The sequence below is a fragment of the Vipera ursinii genome, assembly GCF_947247035.1.
Source record: "Vipera ursinii genome assembly, chromosome: 4".
NCBI lineage: Eukaryota > Metazoa > Chordata > Lepidosauria > Squamata > Viperidae > Vipera > Vipera ursinii.
Genome location: NC_139514.1, coordinates 22759219 through 22784183, shown reverse-complemented (window position 1 = coordinate 22784183; position 24965 = coordinate 22759219). Strand labels below are relative to the sequence as shown.

Genomic DNA, 24965 nt, shown 5'->3' with positions numbered 1-24965 from the left:
TCAGCCTAACCAAATCCACACACATATTGTGAAGATAAAAAGGGAAATTTGGAAGGAAAACTTTGCTATCAAAACAAATACCTCAGACAAGTAGACAATTATGCCACAGAGCCTTATTATGAGTTTATATTCAGATGCCTTGGTTTTTAGATGTAGCAAGGAAGCTAACTGAAAGAAAGTCTGTTTAATCTTTCACTCCTTATTAACATGAATTCCTGTTACATTTCTGTGCAGAATTTAAATCTCAAAAAAATAATAATAATTAAATAGGCAGCAGTTTCTTAGCTCTTATCAGAACACAACCTGGAGCTGGAGCCCTACTGGATGAAAATCAACAGGGGAAGAAATAGGACCATTTCCTGTTCATTGTGATTTTGTTCTGATTTCTTTTAGTATTCTACTGCAATTAATGGTCTTTTGGGGAGGAGGAACTTGAGAATGTGGCAAAGGGACCTAGGAGGTTGGAAGATTCAAGGTTATATTTTCCTTTTCTTTTTAGTAGAAATCACAAAGGCAAATTTATTTACATGGTCCCTAATAGATAACACCAAGTAGATGGCACATAATCAATTGCCCCTTTGCAACTGAATGGTTGTTGTTGTTGTTAGTTGCGAAGTCGTGTCCGACCCATTGTGACCCCATGGACATTCCTCCAGGCCTTCCTGTCCTCTACTATCTTCTAAGTTTACGCCTACTGCTTCAGTGACTCCATCCAGCCAACTTATTCTCTGTCGTCCCCTTCTTCTCTTGCCTTCAATCTTTCCCAGCATTAGGCTCTTCTCCAGTGAGTCCTTCCTTCTCATTAGGTGGCCAAAGTATTTGAGTTTCAACTTCAGGATCTGGCCTTCTAAAGAGCAGTCAGGGTTGATCTCCTCTAGGACTGACCGGTTTGATCGCCTTGCAGTCCAAGAGACTCGTAGGAGTCTTCTCCAGCACCATAGTTCAAAGGCCTCAATTCTTTGGCAATCAGCCTTTCTTATGGTCCAACATTCACTGCCATACATTGCAACTGGGAAGACCATAGCCTTGACTATACGCACTTTTGTTGACAGGGTGATGTCTCTGCTTTTTAGTATGCTGTCTAGCTTTGCCATGGCTTTCCTCCCCAGGAGCAAACATTTTTTAATTTCTTGGCTGCAGTCCCCATCTGCGGTGATCTTGGAGCCCAGGAAAATAAAATCTGTCACTACCTCCATTTCTTCCCCATCTATTTGCCAGGAATTGAGAGGGCCGGATGCCATGATCTTGGTTTTCTTAATGTTTAGTTTCAAGCCAACTTTTGCACTCTCCTTCTTCACCCGCAACAAGAGGCTCTTTAGTTCTTCTTCACTTTCTGCCATTAGAGTGGTATCATCTGCATATCTTAGGTTGTTGCCGGACTCCTTTCCCAATTTTGAACCAATGAGTGGTTCCATGTCCAGTTTTCACTGTTCCTTCTTGACCCGCATATAGGTTTCTCAAGAGACAAATAAGATGGTCTGGTACTCCCATCTCTTTAAGAACTTGCCACAGTTTGTTGTGATCCACACAATCAAATGCTTTAGCATAGTCAATGAAGCAGAAGTAGATGTTTTTCTGGAATTCCCGGGCTTTCTCCATGATCCAGCATACGTTGGCAATTTGATCTCTAGTTCCTTGGCTTCTTCGAAATCCTGCCTGTACTTCTGGTAGTTCTCGATCCACATACTGCTGGAGTCTAGCTTGTAGAATTTTAAGCATAACTCTACTAGCATGGGAAATGAGTGCAATGGTGTGATAGTTTGAACATTCTTTGGCACTGCCTTTCTTTGGAATTGGAATGTAAACTGATCTTTTCCAATCCTGTGGCCACTGTTGAGTTTTCCAAATTTGCTGGCAAATTGAGTGTAGCACTTTCACTGCATTGTCTTTTAAGATTTTGAATAGCTCAGCTGGAATACTGTCACCTCCACTAGCTTTGTTGCTCAGCTTTCCTAAGGCCCACTTCACTTCACATTCTAGGATGTCTGGCTCAAGGTCAGTGACCACCTCATCGTGGTTATCAGGGATGTTAAGCTCGTTCTTGTATAGTTCTTCTATATAATTTTTTCACCTCTTCTTAATCTCTTCTGCCTCTGTTAGGTCTCTGCCATTTTGGTCGTTTATCATGCCCATTTTTGCATGAAACGTTCCCTTCATCTCTCCAATTTTCTTGAAGAGATCTCTGGTTCTCCCTATTCTGTTGTTTTCTTCTATTTCTTTGCACTGTTCATTTAAGAAGGCATTCTTATCTCTTCTAGCTATTCTCTGGCATTCCGCATTCAATTGGGTGTATCTTTCTTTTTCTCCCTTGCCTTTCACTTCTCTCCTTTCCGCAGCTATTTGCAAAGCTTCCTCAGACAGCCATTTTGCTTTCTTGCATTTCTTTTTCTTTGGGATGGTTTTAGTTGCTACCTCTTGTACAATGTTGCGAACCTCCATCCATAGTTCTTCAGGCACTCTGTCTATCAGATCTAATTCCTTAAATCTATTTGTCACCTCTACTGTATATTCATCAGGGATTTGAATTAGTTGATACCTGATTGGTCTAGTGCTTTTCCCTACTTTCTTCAGTTTAAGCCTAAATTTTGCAATGAGAAGCTCATGGTCTGAGCCACAGTCAGCTCCTGGTCTTGTTTTTACTGACTGTATAGAGCTTCTCCATCTTTGGCTGCAGAGCATATAGTCAATCTGATTTCTGTGTTGACCGTCTGGTGATGTCCATGTGTAGAGCCGTCTCTTGGGTTGTTGGAAAAGAGTGTTTGCTATGACCATCGTATTCTCTTGACAAAATTCTATCAACCTGTGCCCTGCTTCATTTTGTACTCCAAGGCCAAACTTGCCTGTTATTCCAGTTATCTTTTGGCTTCCTACTTTAGCATTCCAATCCCCCATGATGATAAGGACATCATTTTTGGTGTTAGTTTTATAAGGTGCTATAGGGCTTCATAGAATTGGTCAATTTCATCCTCTTCAACACTGGTGGTTGGGGCATAGACTTGGACTACTGTGATATTGAATGGTTTGCCTTGGATTCGAACTGAGATCATTCTGTCATTTTGGGGATTGTATCCTAATATTGCTTTTCCTACTTTTTTATTGACTATGAAAGCTATTCCAATTCTTCTGAGGGATTCTTGCCCACAGTAGTAGTATACCTGATGGTCATCTGAATTAAATTCACCCATTCATGTCCATTTTAGTTCGCTGATTCCCAAGATGTCGATGTTCAGTCTTGTCATCTCTTGTTTGACCACGTCCAACTTGCCTTGATTTATGGATCTTACATTCCAGGTTCCTATGGAGAAAAAATCTTTACAGCATCGGACTTTCCTTTCACCACCAGACATATCCACAGCTGAGCATCCTTTCGGCTTTGGCCCAGTCGCTTCATTCTTTCTGGCACTACTAGTACTAGCCCTCTGCTCTTCCCCAGTAGCATATTGGATGCCTTCCAACCTGAGGGGCTCATCTTCCAGCGTCATATCTTTTTGCCTTTTGGTACTGTCCATGGGGTTTTCATGGCAAAGATACTGGAGTGTGTTGCCATTTCCTTCTCCAGTGGATCACATTTTATCAGAACTCTCTGCTATGACCTGTCCGTCTTGGGTGGCCCTGCACGGCATAGCTCATAGCTTCATTGAATTATGCAAGTCCCTTTGCCACAACAAGGCAGTAATCCATGATGGGGAGTGAATGGTTATAGAGGGAGAAATCCAACTAATTGAATTGAATGGGATATTTTGAAGATAGACACAGTACTGATGCCTTTGAACTTTGATGTTACAGAAAATTTGCAAGAATATCATGTATAATAAAAAAATAAACAAATGGCCCTTCAAACAAATCAAATTAGAATTCTTACTCAAGGTACAAATAACCAGACTCAAATTATCATTCTTTTGCATATTATGCAAAGACCTAGCTCTCTGGAGAAAATTCTGATGCTGAGAAAAGTAGAAGGAAAGATAAGAAAAGGATGACCAAAGTAAGGTGGACTCAACTACAGCAACAATTATTTTAATTAAAATTGTTAAAAAGAAAAGGGAAAGATGGTCATATATGTTAACAATTAAAAATGGGGCTCATATGGAAGGATGGGGGTTAAAAGTGGTCCACAAAATGAAACTGATTATACGTGAGATAAGCCACTGCAGAAGTGAAGCTTGTGATCCCATTTTTATTTCTTCTGTTTTTTTTGGCAGATACCATATTATGCTTAGCTGTTGGCAAGGAGATCCAAATGAAAGACCATGGTTCTCAGAGCTGGTGGAAATATTAGGGGACTTACTTCAGGCTAATGCACAACAGGTAAGTAGAAAACCGTGATGTGTCTTGTATAGCTTTTTCTTTAAACAAGATATAGTTTAGTGGAAGATATATCGACTTTCCTCATACTTTTCCTCTCTTAGAAGTAGGATTCAATGCTACTATAGTAGCATGCAAACAATCTGCATGGCTGAAGTTGCATAGATTCAAGCATCAATGAGGTTGGTCCCATGATTTTTTCCAGAGATAAGCTACTTGCTTTGTCCATAAGATTCAATTGCATGTTTAATCAATTCATCCACCTTTGAGTTTTTCATTCAATTTCTCAGATGATAAGTAGCAGATAAGTAGCAGATGGCATACTTAAAGATTTTTTCCCCCATACATTTTAACCCTGTGTTTAGAAAAGTAATATGTTATGGGAAGTTTTATTCAGTGAAACATTTTTAGAAGGCATATCATCCAAAAATTATTTCAGGATGCATCAATCCCCATGCTGATTGTGCCATACGATTATTCTGAATGTAAGGGAGTTAAACTAGCTTATAGTGTAATATTTCAGCTTAATTGTGAGATGAATCAAACTGTTTTAAGATATGTAGAGAAATTTTAAAACCTATCACATATTTGTAATATAGGTGTGTTTTACGTGGCTTATATAACAATTAAGTTTCACCAGATTCTCCTGTCTTCGTAGGATGGCAAAGATTACATACCTTTGAATACTCTATTACCAGAGGATACTGGGTCTGACCACTGCTCTCCAAGTTCCTCTAATCTTCATGAGACAAAAAACAATTCAGTACCAACCTTGACTAATGCAAATGCTGAAACTTGGGGGTAAGATGAAATGTCAGGATATTTTATATTAAAAAAATATAAAACAGTGTGGTTTGGAGCAAGTCTGTAATCTGAGAAAACATCTCGGCAAACTCCTCCCTAACTCTAGAGTAAGACAAGGAGGAGAGGGAGGAAGCTCCTTCTGATTTGCAAGATTCAGTTACTATAACTTTGCAATAAAACTAGTACTGACCTACATGACATAGGATTCCTAATCTGATTTACTTTGGAGTGCTGACAATAATACACTCTCTCTACCATGGTTCTTGGCAACCAACACTGAGTAAGCTTGGGAATTTATTAGATCATCATGCTTTGTGCCAGAGGTCCCTTCCACACTACCACCAGTTTCATTCCTCAAATCCTCAGAGAAAAAAAATAAAATTGAGCCATGATGACTTCACAGTTGCTGAAAATTGTGTTAATCCCCATGAGCTAACCAACAGTAGCTTCTAGGTATCTAAAGGAGAGCATAAATGCTATCTAGCCAGCATTCCATATTGTATTTTTAATGATTTGTAAAATTCATTGCAATCACAAAAGCTGGCATGGTATCGTTCCTGCTTACCATCTAAAAATTGTGAAACTGTAGTTCAGCATTGATGATGTTGTGGCTGAACCTCTGCAGAAAGTAGGCAGAGTCTAGGAGCTGAGAAATTCTACAATGGTAAAACAGCCCCTCCCTTAACTCTGTACAGCTCCAGAATTAGGCTTGTGTTGCTTTTAGGTGGTTTTTATTTTTATATTCATCAAATTTATACAGCCACCCATATCACCAAAAGAGACTCTGGGTGGCACACAAAAATATGATAAAACAGAAAACATAAAAACAGCAAGTATTACAGGTGAGCAGGAAAGAAATGCCATATAAAAATAGTAACTATGCAAAAAAAACCTTGACATTCTTTGTGTTAAATATAATTTGTCTTTTATAATTAATAAAATACATCAGGCATATACGTACGCTGTCATTCATGATCAAATATTCACATGTAGCTACTATATAGTAATATTTTGCTTTGGTATTATCTCAAGAAGCCTTTTCCCCTGTTTATTTTCGAAGAAAATATGTTCATGCTTTCAAGATGAAACCATTTCAGAGAGTCTTTGAAGAAAGTTCACCTAAGCACAAATTTCAGCCTGATGTAAGTAAGGCCTAAAATATTTCTTTTGGATCAGTCCTAGACTGATGAACTGAAGAAAAAGGAATGTTGAGAGATACTTAATTTCCCCAAGAACAGTCAGTTGGCTCATCATAACTTGAGTTGGATTGGGAATGGGAAATAGTTGAACCCACCTGGATCTCCCAAACATATAACTGCTAACTTTCAATCCTCTAATCCTTCTCTATTCCTCTTTAAGTAAGAGACTGCTTAAGCAGTGGTAAGAAAAGGCAGATTTGTGGAAACCATGGCTTGTTGTAACTTTGGAAAATCTGTCCCTCAAAATGGTGTCCCAGATGGGTTCCAGCACACCAGAAAAAGAAGACAGTTTTCACCTCTCTTTCTCTCTCCTTCCTCTCTCCACCCTTCATTGGGGCTGGACCAAAGCCATTGTTATCACCATTCTCATTACAAATTTCCCTTTAAAAATCATTTTTAAAAGAGTTTCTGGAAAAGATACTTATAGTGATGCAATGAATTTTTTCTTTTTCTTTCCTCTGGCTCAAGATTTTAACAGCAGCCTGGAAAGAGTTCAGGAAATCATAAAGCTCTTATTGAAATCTAAGCCCAAAGAACTTAGCTTATATATTTCTTGAGCCATGTATTATGCATAAAAATTGAAGGTCCATCAGATTAGAGCTATCAATAAGAGGAATGAACACAAGTTCAACCAAGCAAAACGCATCCATTGACTATTGATCATTTTCCTCACAAATCACAAAAAACAAAATTATTTGTTTCTGGCCAATGAAAAAGGTGTCCTCATTTTGGCAGTTTAAGGCTTGATCTGGACACAAAATATAATTTTCCTTACCACAATGCTCCTGTGAATCTTGCCAATAAACCCATCTTTTCTATGTTTTACAAAACAAAGTTTAATATTTTGAAATTCTATACATCAAGATGGGTTATAAAGAAAGTCCAAAGCTTCATAATCAGAATTGTTTTCTCTTTCAGAATTATCAAGCTGAGGGGAAAATGGTGCTGCCTTTGAAACAGTTAAAACGTTTTACATGGACTGGCATGAGACCAAAGCAAAGTTTTGGGAGGTATTTCTTTCATTTATTGAAAATATTTTCAACTTACCGATTGCCCTAGGACAGGGGTAGGCAATCTTGGCTCTTTTATGACTTGTGGACTTCAACTCCCAGAATTCCTGAGCCAGGAATTCTGGGAGTTGAAGTCCACGAGTCATAAAAGAGCCAAGGTTGCCTACCCCTGCCCTAGGAGGATAAACTATTCAATGAAAATATATCACAGTATGATGGAAAAGCAAAAAGCAAAACACATCATAATAAAAAAAAGAATGGGAACAGCAAAGTTAGCTATAAAAATATAATATTCAGCCCTGGGAAGAGGATAGTATGAAAAAGAAATTAAAATTAATCTTGCCATTATGTTTGATTTAAGATGGGGCAGAGAAAAACTGATAGGTTTTCAAGACCTTGCTATTCTAAAACAGCATTTCTGGGAGTTCTGGTGTGTCTGTTTCTTGATATTGCCTATTGAAAGGCTGACACTTAAACTTTTGTTCAAAATGATGCTACTGAATAAATTGCAGGAGGAACTGTTTATTGCCACTGCTGTCTCACTTAAAGCTCCATAGCAAGGCTAAACGTTTAGAGCAAGGATTTTCAAACTTGGCCCTTTTATGACTTGTGGACTTCAACTCCCAAAATTCCTCAGCCAGCATCCCTGGGCCAAGTTTGAAGACCCCTGTTTTAGAGACTAAGAGAATCCTGCAAGTCTGATTGTGCTGTGTCCATTCCTCCACATTATACTTCAATGACTCAGGGAGGTGTCTGCCTGAGCCACTTCTAAAAGTGGCTAAAAGAACTTCTGAACTTAAAACACTTTGGTCTTTTTTACCTAGGCAATATCTCCTGTTTCTTCCATCTTGGTCTTCTTCCTTACTCTACATATGTTAACTATTTAATTTTATTGATACTTTGATTGGAACACTACCTCTTCAAAGTATTTTTATTTCACATTAGTTACACAATTATGTTTTAAAGAGCAAATAGCAAAATACAGTAATAGTAAACAACTTGTCGTATACTCTTAACCCCCCCCAGCTAAAAAGTTACTGTTTTTACTTACAGTTTCTACACTGGAAAAAGAAGCAAGGGACCTGTCTTTTGGGACACAGCCGAGCCAAATGACTACACTTGTTTTGGTCATACTGGTGATATGATGCAGCCACTTACCTGTAGCAAAATAATGTGGGAAGAGAAACTAGTGCAGGATCTTTCTCTTTCCAGTCATAATTCAATGGTGCGGCATTCTACTTGCTGAAGTCAAAATACTGACCTTTGAGCTGCAGGTCACCACTTCAGTGCTGCAAATATTATTTTGCTGCTCATCACCTGGGTCAATTTTCCAAAATTATTTTTATAATGCAACTCCCCACATCAGCATGCATTACTCCTATCCAATAGTTGAAAGTAGCATAAATAGGAGGAGAAAGTGGTGTTATGTATGTCTGTTGCCTTATTTATAACAATAATAAATGTGGGAGAAAAATACAGTACAGAAGGAGAACTGTTGGCTGAAGGCAATGAAAGTCGTGTGCATTGATCTCCCAAGTTCTTAACATTAGATTAATGCACTGTAGTATACATTGGGCTAAATTGCTTTTTAAAAAAAGTTATTTTGAAGATTATAGAACTTAGCTTTCCCTTAGTGCCCTAACATAGTAACAGACATTTCTATATGTATTTCTTATATTATATTCAGATTTTATATTCCAATAGCAAATGACAACATGGAAGATGAATTATTTTAAACTAGCTTATTGAGGATAAAACTAGAATCCTATTGTAGCTAATACATATGGAATGGGAAGGCTAAGAAATTTCTTTCTGAAGTACTGCTGAACTGGAAGTTGCTGGCACTATTTCAGCTATAACATTTACGTAATGCTAAAACTGTCCTGCAAGCTTCATTCTTACTGAAGATTTAAGTAGCATTGTAGTGAACCATTGTTTTGGTTCATTAATGAATTACTGGATGTTAATCTGTCAAAGCCATTCATGTTAGTCATGCTTACATTCCACTGACGGTAATGAAGCTTAGAATATGCCTAAATTTGCTTCACCGGTGTGAAGCAACAGTTCTTGGCTTAATTCTTATCCCAATTATTTTGAATGAAGTTTCATTGAATGGAGTTTACTTCTGAGGAAACCTGCATAGTTTTACATTGTTAAGTGTGTTTGGATTTGGGAGCATTTTATAAAATCAATATGCTTATGGTCTCTGTGTTATCTGTCAAATATAAAAGGATGTCCTAATATTAAAGCATGTTTTATTTAAGAAATGAGAAAACTAAAAAAATGGAATTTAATCTTTGGGCTATTGGTTACAAAAAGAGTATTTGTTTTGAAGAACAGTTCTAATTCTTCCAACAACACTAAAGAAACTGGATGTAAATAGCATGTACCTGTAGCTTAAGCTTTTAAAGATATTTTAATGTAAATTTTTTGAATTTTCAAAATAAAAGTCAATGCAAGCTTTAAAAGAATGTGTGTGGTGGGGGGAGAGGGAGGGAGGAGGAGGGAGAGGGAGGTCATAAGAAATCAGTCATCTGAATTCAGAACTGTTTTATTGTTAATCAAGCTTTGGAGTAAAAGAATTTAAGCATTTTGATGAGGAAACCAAAATCTGTTAGAACTTTTCAGAACACATAGGTCTTTTCTCAAAAACTAAACGTTCACATTACATAGCTAGAAAATTGTCAAGAAGTGCTTATCCTAATCCTAACTTCCTTGGACAGTCACAATGGAGTAACACATCCATGATGTTTGGCCATAGTCCCTGTGAAGGCAAATACATGAGATTCCAATAGAAGAGAATATATTTACAGAAGCTCAGGGTAGAACTGTTGAATCCTTGATGCTCTCTGAACTTGCAGACCTTCCGTTATCAAACTAGGTAGCATCTCCAGGGAAGCAAATAACTAAGCTCAGAGTGCAACAAGGACTCCGCAAATGAGATTCTGTCCTTGGGGAGAGCATCTAGCTTTTCTTTAGTATCTCCACACATCCATACCTTCTGAAGAGTTCACAAAGGGTTGTGGCAAGAAGATACATAGAAATTCTAAATCTCAACACCCTCCTCCTTATAAGATATTATGTATGTTGAGGGGGATCCAAGGCAGTTCAAAATTTCCTCACAACAACCTTCAACAGTGCACAAAGGACTTTTAGAAAGCTAGTCACTCCTAGGAATTGTGAGGGTAGGCATCTATCACTATGCTGTTCTTTTTTCTATATACACTCCTGATGCCTTGCAGAGGGTTTATAAAGATTTATTTTTTTATTAACTTATAGTTTGTGAGTTTTGGTAGCAGGTGATATATTTTTAAATCTTACACAAATCCCTAAAGACAAATACTTCGTGTGTTCCTATTGTGTTTCAATCCAGTTTTTTAAGTGCATTGATAATTACAATTCTTAAAGCATGTTTCCTCCATACCCGAAATCCAATTATATTTTTCTTATCTTCCCCATAATTTTTCTACATTCCTATGGAAGGCCTTTAATACTGCTTTCTGCTTGAGGAAAAGCCAGTTGCACTGTCAAACATGTATTGAAACCAAGTGCATTAGAGTCCTTATCTTGACTCACATGGTATTTGGTGCATCAAAGTTGGTGCTTGATATCTGAACATTTAGAAATCTGTTAACTGATAAAGCAATGCTGTAATTTAAGGGATTGCTTCTATAATCTCTGACTAATCCTACTTTGACTCTTATCTCCTTTTGTACTGATTGTAGTAACATACAAGTCCTTCACTTCAAAGGTTATAACTAGCCTCTAGTAATCTGTGGTTGGTAATCTTTTCTTTCAATGGAATCGTCTTTCAACAGTTAATGATTCAGTCTATGAAATAGCACAGATAGATGTAAAGCTCCATTTCTGAGATGATTTCTGAATCTGTCTTTAATTCCCCCCTTGCCCCGAGTTATGCAGGACAAGGTATGAAGCTCCATCCATAGATTCAGCTTTCACTATTTCACTAAGGTAAAAATAATTAGAAACCTCAATGCATGCAACAAAGATTGTAAAAATCAGCAAAGATCCTAACCCACAGCAAGGGTGTTTTCTCCATATCAGGCAGATAGCACATCAGGATTCAGATCTTTGGAGGAACAGCATATTCAACTCCCACTACTCAAATTGCACACAGTATTCATAACAGAATTTTCAGTACAATATATAAACAACGCATTTTATTGTCAAACATTTGTAGAAGCCGTTACTTAGGCATCATGCTCAGGTACAATATAGGTGATCTCAGGGTTCAGTGAATTCAGTGACCGTTCAAACTTGTGACGGCACTGAACAAGGGAGACTTATGACTAGTCTTGGCAACAAGACTAGTTCTGCCTATTGCAGTGTTACTGTGGTCATGTGGTTATGAACTGGGTGTTTTAGCATCTGGCTCACAATCATGATAATGAAGTGACCAGTGGTCACATTATTATGATGTTCGACATTCCCTGCTGGCATTTTATAAGCAAAATCAATGGGGAAGCCAGCAGGAAATCAGAAGCTATTGTCACTTGAAATCCTCACTTAATGAGCTGCCTGGTCCTCGCTTAACTATGGCAACCAATACTGCCAGAATTATCATCCCTAAGCAATGTGGTCATGTGACATCACAATTTATGACTTTGTTTAGGAATGGCAATTACATTCCAATTGCCATTGCATCCTGAGATCCACCTGTAAACCATAAACTTCTCAAGCTTTCACTAATGGACTGTACAACTTCCTGATTTGAAGAAATCTTTTTACCCAGGCATGATTGCATATTCAGTATATCTATTAACTGGTACTTTCAAGGTGTTCTTGAATTCAGACCTGAGCTTCAATAGTCCTATGAAAATGGTGGATAAGGAAATATGGTTGGAAGAGATATGACTTAATTTAAAATCACTTTAATGTTCCCAGTTCCATCTATTTCTGTATCAATTTTCAATCTATACCAGGTTTGAATAATCAGCTTCCTCCAATTGCTTATTAACCAACTTCTAGCAACCTTCATTAAAAGGGAATAAACAGATAAATTATCTATTATTGTTGGGTCCAAGTCTCCTTCAAAGCCAAAGGAACTACTATTTCTCTCTAAAAGCCAACACCAATGCATGGATCTGATGTTTTGCTATCCTTATTGCCATAATCAATAAAGATAAGCTCAAATATGGACTCTTACCCATCTTTGATTAGATATAATTTTCATCTACTTCAAATTCTGGGCATCACCTATGGAGATTTAGAGTGGCTACACTTCATTTCACAGTTGTTGGAATCACCATGAATCATTAGCAAAAGGCATTAAGGCACAACTCACAACACGTGTCCCCCTAGAGCATACCTTCGAGAAGTGAGACCATTTGGGAAGCCTTTTTCAGTGTTTTCATTGGGACCCTACCTGTTTGTCATGGGAGCTATAATATTTTGAACAAAAAGTTGGCTTTCAGCTACAAGAAATGTAAATCAGTGGATCTAACTCTTCTTATATGTCAATAAATTCAACAGCTTATCCAGATTTAACTGTCATGATAATTGTTTGTCCATGAGAGCAGAAGATAATAAAACTGACAAACTGGGCAACTGTTATTGTACAGTTTTACAACATTAACATTATATCCGTCAGTTCACCATCTTTGTTACTATATTCAGATAAGAAAAACAGGCAATTTGTTGAAGATTACTTCCCCAACACAGAGTTCTTGTGACTGCAATGACTATCAATATTTTTTATTAATCAGAATATTTCCTGCCACAGAATATCCTGGTTTGATGGAGTCTTAAGTATCAAAAAAAGGAAAAAAAAGTACCATCTGCCTCTGTTCAACTTTAAAATACTGAACTGCAACAAAAATCTTCTTTTCTCTTCCTTACCTTCAAAAATCTCAGAGATCATCTGTCATATACTTACAATGCATGAACAAATATAAGAAACTAACCTAAGACATTTATCATTTAACATGAAAGTACACTTCTACATTATTACATTTACATTAGGCAGGAACTGACTCTAAGTCAGGATTTTCATTTTTTTTAAGGCCACAGAACCTATGAGATTTTTTCAACCTATGAGTTGAAAAAATCACTTTCAACTCTCTACCACAAGGCAAAACTCTAGTGATATAAAACTGGCTGTTTCTGGGTTAATAACAACAACAATTTGCTCTTAGTCTCTCCTGGAACTTAAGTTTTAGCAGAATTGCAGAGTTTTAGACAGCTTGAAAAACCCTGCTCTAAGTCTTATTTTACGTCCCTGAACATAAAAAAATCTCATTGTTCTATTATTTATTTAATTTATATCCAAACTATATTTTGTACAACTCACAAGCAGTGTACAAATTCTACTCCGTCTACAAAAACAGCAGCCAATCTCTCCATGCTTTTATCTTTTCCCATACTAAATGGATTTAAATAGGGAAATTACACATGCATTCAGGGTAATTATGTGATAGATCAGTGTATATTATTAAAAATAACTTATTAATTTTTCCTGCCTTTTATGTCTGAGAAAGACCACCAAGCAAACTTCCTGCAACTGTTATTTTAATCTGTTAAATAAATTTTCTAAGGCAAGATCTGCATTAAGGAATCAAAAATCCAGATAAATTCATATAACAAAACATTGACATTTTGTATAGTTTTTGTACTTTAGATAAACATTACAGGGACTGTGCAGGTACAGAGTCCTTCACCATCTTTATTTTTGCAAAGAACACTTCAAGTAATAGAAAATTTCATAAAATTCAATTATAATGTTTTGAATAAGTATCAACATTTTGTTAAAGGTGACAAGAGAATTTAAACAATAGGAATTTGAAATAATTTTTCAGAGAGCTTTGATTACTCTGAAGTTTGCACTCAGTTGATATAAGCAGTATATTCTACTACTTGAACATGGGCAAACATTTTATGTTTTTATTTTCAAAAAAGAGCTTCTGTACTTCAAATAGGCAGTGTCTTTTCAAATAATGTGATGTGTAGCCAATCTCCACAGTGGTGTATGCAATACTGAAAGAAAATTACCATTAATATAAGAAGTAGAGCACAATATCCATAACTTTGCTTGCTCAAAGAAGCCATATTATTTCTGGAATTCTTTATTAAAAATACTGCTGTACATGTGAAAAGAATGAAAAACAGGATTAAAAGGTAACACATAGTGGGATCATGACATCAGAATGTAACATACCGGTGCTTTTTAGGGGAAGATGCTCACATCTAGAATTTTACTGGGACAAGGGCAAAATAAAAAAAAACAAAATGAAATCACATTATATACCCCCCCCCCAAATATTTACAGTGTAGCAGAAACAAAAGTCCAAACAAGCAAGCTAAAACAGAACAATTTAAATTTAAACTAGTATTACATGATTTCAAAGGTTGTCCATTCTGTGCTTTATACTATAAAAACAGGAAGGTCAGAATTGCTTCCCTGTGTGGAAAAAATAGGCATTGCTTTTCAAAAATTCTTATTCAGCTTTAGAGATGACATAAATGACTCTTCCTATGAATGGAACATGCTGGACAGCCTTCTCACTGGAATTGTACTGGAGTGGAAGAATTCTCCCCCCAAAAAACACCAAGTAGAAAATTCAAAAACATGGACCACATAAGAACAAAACAAAGCAAAACGAAATTCCATGTTGTTCTATGCATCACCCAACAGCAATTATTTCTAGGTAACAGTTACATATGGAAATTTATTGGCTCTCTGCACTTTTCATTTTGTAAAATTTACTTTAAAACAAGTCCTGAGATTACTGGGGCCAAGGAATGGATACCATGTGCTGACAAAGATTTGCAAAATGCAACTTGTCTTGATGAGGTGGGCCTTGATTACAGAGCGAGGATAAACCGGAAGCCCTGCTTTACCCCTGCCTTTGCATTTCCTGAATTATTGGTCCACAAAATAATCTTGTCAAAATTTTTCAAATTGCTGCAACGGAAGAGATGATCCCCTTTCATTAAAAAAAAGACCAAAACAAAAACAATAATGGGAAAAAGAAGCCTCAGCCCGCTTATAAATAAAGCATTCAATATTTCTCCTAGAATACAATTACTACTTCTTTTTGTACAAAAAGAATTACAATATGATTTTCAAAAACATATAAAAAGACAGCTGCTCTTCATCAAATACATGAGCTATTGATAAAAGACTGGTTTCCCATATTCGTATCTTAAAGCCCCTGTTCCTAATGATATTAAAAATAATGTTATGGCAACTGTTATCTTCTAAATAATAAACATTATGGTTTAATTTTCTGCCAGATTAAAATAATTGGCTTTTATTTATTTCAGCTCATTTATTGATACTATTAATTTCAGGCTCCATTATGTTTAAGTAAAGGTGTTAAAAGTGGCCTTTGTTTTTCCAAAGTCTTCATTATGAAGAGCACTGTTTTCTTGTGATAAATCTAAAGTAGGAGTGTCATCATTAAAGCTTATAAAACTGGAGAGAATTATTAAAAATTTATCTGAAATTACAAATATCAAGAATAAAATGGATGCCAGTAACATCAGTTGCAAGAGCTTTGAATCAGTTCTGACACCTTTTGGAGAAAGTTTCCACATTTTCTTCATGGTAAGCACCCAGTGCTATTAAATATTCAGTGCTGGGTAAAGGATGCCGATATACAGTCTTCACTACCGCTTTGAGAAAGGAAAAATAAATAGTCCTATATATTTGGCAGTCATCCGTATCAAAGTGTAGATGTTCTACTATAAATCCCCTTGAATACCCCAGCTTGCAGACAACAGTGGGTCCAGTATTGGAAAGCTAATTAAGGGGGGGAAATCCAGACTTGAAGACTGAATATTCATGTGTTGAGTATTATCAAAGATAATATTACTTTGGGCTAAGCAGTGACTGCAAAGGCACAGCAGACCATCGTTCCTCCAGAATCAGACTATAACACTTCAAAAGCTTTCGATGCCAGATATCTGCTGTGTGTACTTAATCTTCTGAACAGCGTCTCTGTATCTGTATCCAGTGTAAAGTACCATAATAAAGCTGTGGTTCAAAGAACAAAACTTTATACAAAAGAAGGGTACTATAGTTAACTTAAAGGAATACATTCCTGAACTCACAGGACTGCAACAATTATTTTTTTAAAAAAGTCTATTAAAAATTGCATAAATGTAAATGTATCTGATTAGCAGGAAAATATAGAAACAGGTATTTTATTTAAAAGGCGCTGGTTGTGTTTAGAACAAATTGGGTTTACCCCAGAAAGTACACAACTCAAAATGGTGCTGTTTTGCTTTGACAAAGCTTCAGCCAAATAAAAGGGATTTTATATATGATGTTTCTGAGATATTTTACTTGATTTTTTTTTGTCTTTAAATATTCATCTTCTTGTTTGATCAATTAATCAAACAGTGGATGGCATATTATACAGTTTTACAGAGGTTACAAGCTACACTGTAATTTACAGAACACAATTTCTATGAAATTATTTACCTGGTCCTTTATAGTATTTGGGGTGCAAATAATATCAAAACCAATAGATCGCAGTATATTCAGTGGCAAAAAAAAAATTAAAAAAAAAATCCCAGAAATGTCTTTGCAAAGAGATTCCCTTAGTAAGATCCAATGTGGCAAAACATCAGGGATCAGAAAGTCTTTAAAAATTAAAATTAGTGCATATACAAGTGGAAAAAATAAAAGCAGGAACATCATGCTCTTGATGTGTTCCTTTAAAATAAATTCTTCACAGATAGAGCCTCCAATGGGCAGCCAGAGCTCCAGGGTAAGCAAAAACATTCTTCCCTTCAAGTAACAGTGTACCTGACCGAAGTGCAACATCTCATGGTGTTTCGTTTCCCAAAATATGAAATGAGATGATGACAAAATCTGTTGTAGTGCAATTTGCGCTTGGTTCTTTTCCTCAGCAATGTCCTGCATGCTTTCTGCAAATACTACAACTGGCCGTTCGTGGCTGCAATCAGTTCCTGAAAAGTATTTTCAAAGCAGCGTTTTAGGTCGCTATATGCCACTACAAGGACACTCTTCTCATCTCTGGAAATGAGGCTTATTTTTTCTGGCACACCAGCATCCAACTGAAATCAAATTGGAGAGAAAGTCAGGCCTATTTGTTAATAGAAGTTAATAATCATCAACTCTTTTGGCATGCAAAAGAACCAATTTTTCTTCATTTATCCTAGCATTTCTGTTGAGATAAAAGTACCTTTTCATTTTATGACAGCATCCAGTCTTTTGTGGTAGGAATTTTAAAATTTTGTTGGTATTGTATAAAATGTGAAGACTGTTTAAGCCATACATTTACAGTACATCTTGCTCAGCTGTAGGCTTCATTTTTATTTCAAATTATCATTTTGTCATTATGTAATATTATAAATATTATAAAGACCAGAATGTAATATTCAATTATATTCCCAAAATGATGAAAAAATTTAACAACCCAGCAAAGATCATTTTATATAAATGGAAGGAAACTTATTCATCTTATTTTCAAGGATGGGGTTTAGGATATAGTCTGTTATCTATTATTTAAAATTCTTTATGCTTTATGAATCAAAAGATGGAGCAATATATTCTCACATCTACGTCTAGACTTAGTGATAAGCTTAAATGGAATTAGTTTTATACTGATATATCTATCTTTTCTTCTTTTTCCCTATTAGCCTTTTTCCTATTTTTGTCACATTGTCATATTATTTTAATCAGCATAATATATATATATATAGGTGATTTTTAATCCTCATAGTGTAACTATTGTTTTTGTTCTCCCTGTCGGTGTTATACTGAATTATTTTTTTAAAAATGGAAAAAACTGTTGTCTCAAATCACAGTTCCATTTGTGCTTGTTTTATTAGTTTAAATTAATTCTAAGTATGTAAGATGAAATAAACCATGGTTGTTTTAAAATTAAAATTGCTGCTCCCAGCCATGTTACAGGAATAAAGAAAAGTGTGTGATATTGAGGTTTATCTTCCTGAAATTCCTTATTGCTGAACTATTCTTTAGTGTTTTTTCTGAAGCAGGTCTGTGACATGCAGCACCCAACTGAGGAAGTATTCATAAAAAGGTAAAGGTAAAGGTTCCCACACACATGCGTGCTAGTCACTTCCGACTCTAGGGGCCGGTGCTCATCTCCGTTTCAAAGGCGAAGAGCCAGCGCTTGTCCGAGGATGTCTCCGTGGTCATGTGGCCGGCATGACTAGACGCCAAAGGCGCACGGAACGCTGTTACCTTCCCACCGTAGTGGTCCCTATTTTTCTACTTGCATTTTTACGTGCTTTCGAACTGCTAGGTTGGCAGAAGCTGGGACGAGTAACAGGCACTCACTCTGTTACGCAGCACTCGGGATTCAACCCGCCAAACTGCCGACCTTCTGATCGACAAGCTCAGCGTCCTAACCCACTGAGCCACCGCATCCCTACGAAGTATTCATACGACAACTTAAAGTACAACCATAGAGTCATGTGACTGCCAAAGGCAATGACAAGTGTGCATTTTGAGAGAAATTTGCTTGCATGCCAAAGGGAGGGGGGAAAGCGAGCAGAAAAAGACAATTCAGTGAATTTGCAGTGAACAAAAAATACAGAAGTTCTAGCTCACCTTGTTAAGACAAGAGATAATGTGACTGAGATCAATCCAAGGAGTACCCGCTTCTGTCACCTGATGGAATAGATGATCCCTAAAAAGCTTCAGGAGATACCTGTCTCCAGTTTCCGACCATGTTGGATCCTTCTGGAACCTATCATAAAAAAAAGAGTGTTTATGTTTCTCATTAAAAAGACACATAGCTCAGCCTACATATATTTGTTTATGTATGTTATATTTAGTTTTAAGAAAAAGAAGTCTTCAGAATTCGAGAGAGCCAAAGCTCATTACATCTATGGCATCATATATAAATTTATTATTACGGGATTAGTGACTTCCTCAGTTTGATCAGATTCCCAAAACGTGCTGATTTTAAATAAATTTTAAATTAGTCAAGCTCCATATTTTTTCTCTCAGTGAAATAATCTGGATATTTTGAAAGATATATCATACATACAGGCTCTTATATAATAATTCTGTAATTTCCAGCATTCAACATGAAATATTCCATTACACAATTTCACGTTCGGTATCATTCATTACTATGGTCAGACTTACAGTGTCCAGGAGAATGCACTCTCTATAAATATCAATTTTTGTTCCCAATCTCCAGAATTGGCACTGTACCACTGTATGCACTTGGAGGCTGTTTGCTGCTGTTGGGAGAAAAAACTGAAATACCTTCCCAAAAATAAACTAACAGTTTGGAGTTTAAAACAGTTACAAGTCTCATGAAAATGCAGGAAATTGTTAAATTCTGTGAAGTATTGCCTTGCACTAATTTTTTTTAGCTTTCAGACAAACCTCAAATCAAGATGTGATTGTCCCTCCAGACCAGGAGTAATAACTGTGTAGGTGCGTGCATGTGTACATATGTATATAAAAATCACATACCATAAAATTTGGGTGGGAATATTTATGAAAATAACCTAGTTAACCTTTTCAGAGCCTGATATACTTTAAAACCTCGCCCTACATAATTATTTGAGCTTTCCAGTGGTGCCATTTTTAAAATAATGTAATGATTAAAAATTCTGAATTCCTTACTCTGGTCTTTCATTGATTGTTCCCAATTTTGCAAGAAGACGAAATAATCTTCCATTCTGAACTTCCTGTAAAACAATGATATGAGAGACAACCTGGCCTGAGAAAAAATAGCAACAACAAACAACAACAAACATCAAGAATAGTACAAATTAAAAGAAATCCCAATATATAACTATTTCAGCCCAGTGACAAAGTGTCAGGAAAAAATGTTAGGTACCTATTAAAATTTACCAAGAAAGCAAAGCCCTTTCTTCCCTGTGCTGTTAAATCATTTAGCTTGCAATTTGTAACCCCCTCAAATGCTTATACTAGCTACAATGATAAAATGGTAGCACAGATTATAACTGAATCACACATACCTATAGGAGATAGGATATGGTGATGAACTTGATGCAGTGATTTCCTGAATCCTACAAAAAATATTCACTAAAAGTCAAGTGACTTAGGATAATATATAGGCAAGACTTTCAGAACCATGACACATCCTATTGTAAAGATTATAATTCCCTCACCATCACAGAACATGAAGGGCACAATTCCAATGAAGGAAGATGTGATCCCTTTGAGGAGATATTCCTAATGAGGAATAGGACTAATGCTCATTAGAAAACAAAATTAAAAGGGATACAAACACCCTAAGAGCTTTCAAACAATTTAATGAGTAACCTTACTTGAGTAATATGCAGAGGTAAAGGTAAAGGTTCTCCCGTACATGCGTGCTAGTCGTTTCCAACTCTAGGGGCCGGTGCTCATCTCCGTTTCAAAGCCGAAGAGCCAGCGCTTGTCTGAGGACATCTCCGTGGTCATGTGGCCGGCATGACTAGACGCCAAAGGCGCACGGAACGCTGTTACCTTCCCACCGGAGTGGTCCCTATTTTTCTACTTGCGTTTTTACGTGCTTTCGAACTGCTAGGTTGGCAGAAGCTGGGACGAGTAACAGGCGCTTACTCTGCTACACGGGACTCGGGATTCGACCCGCCAAACTGCCGACCTTCTGATCGACAAGCTCAGCGTCCTAACCCACTGAGCCATCGTGTCCCTTGTAATATGCAGAATATGAGTACTAAATTTATAATTCTGTCCCTAAGAAAAAGCTACAACCATTAGTGACTCTTTAGATCAGAAAAAAAGAGAGAAATGACTGAACCAGTTAGCAGTATACATGAAGCAGATAGCAAGGAAAAGGACATCTGGCAAAATTAGCCATATAAAGGTGAGTACTAATTCACACGTATACTAAAACTACTGAGTTGTCATCTCAAAGGGCATTTATAGCCATATTGTGGATGATTTTTGTATGACACAAATTCATCAAGGATAAAGCAATTCATGACTACTTTGCTAAATTTGCTAAAAAAAACAATCGAAATATTTGTAATGATGGCTCTATATCAGGGGTGTCAAACTGCTGGCCCATGGGCCGGACATGTCATCCAGAAGCCGTGCCCACCCCATTGCCGACAATGGCGAAAAGGCTCCGATACGTTGCGCAACATCACATGACGTCGCGAGTTTGACAAGTCTGCTTTATATACTAGCTAAGACTACCAACTTCTGAATGTATTGTTTCCAAACCTAAAATAATAGTATACTAATATCCTGCTTATAGTTTCGTATCCATCTAAGAGGCCACAGGATGCTGTGTCAGAAAGCCCACTGATCTAATCTGGCATAGTTGCTTATATGAACAGAGATTGGAAACCCAATGATCACCTTGCAAAATATTGTATTTTGCTAGGTGGTTTGTAGCTAATAGATATGATATCCTGAAAATGCCTTGAAACAAGCTAAATCCATTTGCACATAGCGAGTGTAGGAGAAAAAATGTCTGTAGAGTACAGTGGAAGGTACAGTAAGATATTTTACCTTTGCAAGATCTTCTTCTATAACATCGTTCCTCATTTGGGCAGCATCCAACTGAGTATAGAATCTTGCACCAATCATAGGCATGATGTCATTTACACTTCGAAGCCTGTTTTGGTCAGTCAGCAAATATCTATCAAAGGAAATGCCTAAAAATTATTAAAACTGGATTTCTAAGGAAAATTTTTGACAATGAAAGTATTTGTTGCTCTATAAATTATACATAAGGAGTCAAACACAACCAAAATATGGCAAATAAAAGATTTCATGTGAACTCCTTTCACTGAAATTCAGTGAATAAACAGCTGGTTTTCAACAATAGGACATTCACTAATTCAACTGTCCAAAACAAGGAAACTGATTATTAAATTATTACAACTCAAAATATAGCTATTTCTGCATTCTATTCCTTTTCTTCAGACAACAAGCCAAAATATTTTGGTCCCACTTACTCAGTGATGTTAGCAGTGATGTTATCAGATGATCAGGTTTAGCAGAACAATAAACAATACAGTCACCAGGATGAAAAATGTTGTCCTTCTATAGATTGATAAACTAAACTTAACAGCCAAGTTCAATCATAATTTTATAACTGTCTACAACTAGCAGTAAACACAGGTCTGTTATCTATTATATTTACAACATGCTTGTTTTTAAGTAGTAAATTTAAATATGATCAAAATTTCCTACCACATTTAACTTCCAAATTGACTTTCAAACAATATTTTATCAAGTATCAATTTCAGTTTATCATTCTGCACTGCTACCAATATGTGGATGATATGCAAACAGATCATAAAATGGATCAACCCTTGACTTACCGCCAGTTGCTTAAAGACCATTCAAAGTTATGATAAGGGTAAAGGTAAAGGTTTGCCCGTACATGTGTGCTAGTCGTTTCCAACTCTAGGGGCCGGTGCTCATCTCCGTTTCAAAGCCGAAGAGCCAGCGTTTGTCCGAGGACGTCTCCGTGGTCATGTGGCGGGCATGACTAGATGCCAAAGGCGCACGGAACACTGTTACCTTCCCACTGTAGTGGTCCCTACTTTTCTACTTGCATTTTTACGTGCTTTTAAACTGCTAGGTTGGCAGAAGCTGGGACAAGTAACAGGCGCTCACTCTGTTACGTGGCACACGGGATTCGACCCGCCAAACTGCCGACCATCTGATCGACAAGCTCAGCGTCCTAACCCACTGAGCCACCGCGTCCCTTAAAGTTTTGATAAACCCTACAAAAATTACTTACACTAATGGTCACATGATCATACTTGACAACTGGCTCCCCTTTATTGCTGTTTGCCACATCCCATAATCACACTGCAAATGAATCATTTTTGCTAATAGCCGGCATAAAACACCCATTGGGAAAATTGATTTGGTTAATGACCACAAAAATTGTCCAAACAAATCAGGCCCAGTCATGTGATGCCTCAACATATGACTGCATCAATTTATGACAATAATTTCAGGCTCAATTCTAAGCTAGGTGGTAGCACCACAGCAACACTTCACTGAGTTTCATATTAGAAAATATTTACAACAAATATTTTACAATGAAAAATTCAGAAGCAATACATAGTTTCTTTATATTGTCAGTAAATGATGCAGTTGCTTTCTACCAAGTTTCTGTAATGTGTCAGGATCGTTCAGAGCTGAGATTATAATGCTATTAGAAATATCTTTGCAATATTATTTTCATCTTTTTCTACTGTCACTTTCCAAGGATCTTAGACAATATATGTGTTGGAGAACTAAGGAGAAATTTTCTGACAATGGGAAGAATTCACCAGCAGAACATCTAGGATCCAGAAGTTATGGGTGCTCCAACACTGGAGGTTTTTAAGAAGAGATTGGACAACCATTTGTCTGAAATGGTATAAAGTTTCCTGCTTGATAGAACTCAAAGGACCCTTCCAACTCTGTTATCCTGTTATTCTGGGGTTCTTTCATTACTACAAGATTTGCAAGGAATTTTAGATTGAGGGTAAATAACTGACTGCCAAAAACCACCCAGTGAATTTCATGATAAAACTGGAATTTTAACTTAAATTTTGCATTAATCATCATGGCACACTATACTATATATACAGGTGCAGCAGCAAACATAAGTGACTATAGACTGCCAACATTTGGAATGAAAGAAAAAGTGTATTCATGTGCAGGGCACTGCTAATTTATGTTACTTAAAATTGGACTTTATTTTCCCTTATTGGTGGGTGAGCGAGCTTTCCTCCTACAACTCCTCAAAGGGAGTTTTCTGGGTCTCTAGCATCATGAAGAATTCTTATCATAGTTATACTTTTCTGATGTCAAAATAACTATAATAGAGCAGAGTGTACACACATATTTTCCACAATGTACTAAAATTCTACAATCAAGTTTTCTTACAAAATAAGATTCTTCAAATCAGACGAATAGTTGATTGTCACCAGTTCCATTGCTTTCTGCAAATTCTCTCTCTGAATTCCTGCCAAAGAATTGCAAGCCAAAGCCAGCACAACCTTCCCAAGAGAGATCAAATCTGCTTGCTACAACATAAACAAAAACAAAAACACACACATTCATTCATTCACCGGGGTCTGAAATGCACTGCATGTTTTCTCAACACTTTTAAGATAAGTATGCTAGGTACAAATTATATTATATACAAATGATAAATTTAGAATGATCAAAATGGACAAAATTGCATAATATACCATTCACTTTATTTCCTAGGTGATTTTAATAAATACTATTGGTATTTATTAATTAATGGATTCTGCTCTCTCACTTCCCTTAAGCCAATTTCCATCTCTGTGGGAAGAGCTTTCTTCTTACCAGATATTCTTCATTAACCTTGGCAAGTTTTGTTCATTGGTTAGAAATTTGTGGTTCAAAGATGTTTATGATCTCCATTTTGTAAGTAACTAAGCATGGTAACTATCAGTTTTTTCTGGCTAACCATACAGTAACTAAGTAAGCCCTGCTACACCCAATAATTAGCAACACCTGTACAGTAGTTTGAAAACTGATCATTATTTAGCACTAGAACAATTAAACACATTTTTCTCCATTAAACTACATAGATATTACTATATAGGCATTACCATGGTTGCTTTAACAATGTAAGCGGAGGTGCTCTATAAGCACTTTCATTAACTGCAAACCATCTTTTTCCAAGGCTTTCCATATCCTTCAAAAACATCA

The 24965-nt window shown here is 36.6% G+C and overlaps 2 protein-coding genes across 11 annotated transcripts in view; one reads left to right on the top strand and one right to left on the bottom strand.

The window, feature by feature from the left end:
• Positions 1-8564, top strand: part of FLT1 (fms related receptor tyrosine kinase 1) — a gene marked incomplete at its 3' end in the record, with an annotated part of 112017 nt that extends 103453 nt beyond the window's left edge. Inside the window, exons 26-30 of the mRNA XM_083363101.1 lie at positions 4203-4308; positions 4964-5106; positions 6170-6251; positions 7227-7318; positions 8372-8564. Of these exons, the coding sequence (XP_083219227.1) occupies positions 4203-4308; positions 4964-5106; positions 6170-6251; positions 7227-7318; positions 8372-8564 (616 nt within the window). The remainder of the gene's footprint in view (positions 1-4202; positions 4309-4963; positions 5107-6169; positions 6252-7226; positions 7319-8371) is intronic.
• Positions 8565-13813: 5249 nt separating this feature from the next.
• PAN3 (poly(A) specific ribonuclease subunit PAN3) overlaps positions 13814-24965 on the bottom strand; it is a 77972-nt gene continuing 66820 nt past the window's right edge. For 2 of the 10 annotated variants that reach the window (XM_083363096.1, XM_083363097.1), the window contains 5 exons: positions 24168-24307; positions 21783-21912; positions 19917-19981; positions 18885-19023; positions 14358-17362 (listed from right to left, as the gene is read on the bottom strand). In XM_083363096.1, coding sequence (XP_083219222.1) covers positions 17222-17362; positions 18885-19023; positions 19917-19981; positions 21783-21912; positions 24168-24307 — 615 coding nt within the window. In that variant the 3' untranslated portion in view covers positions 14358-17221. Of the gene's footprint in view, positions 14312-14357; positions 17363-18884; positions 19982-20275; positions 20327-21782; positions 21913-24167; positions 24308-24865; positions 24952-24965 lie in introns of those variants that run through there. The other 8 variants (XR_014492584.1, XR_014492580.1, XR_014492582.1 and 5 more) reach the window with 8 other exon arrangements.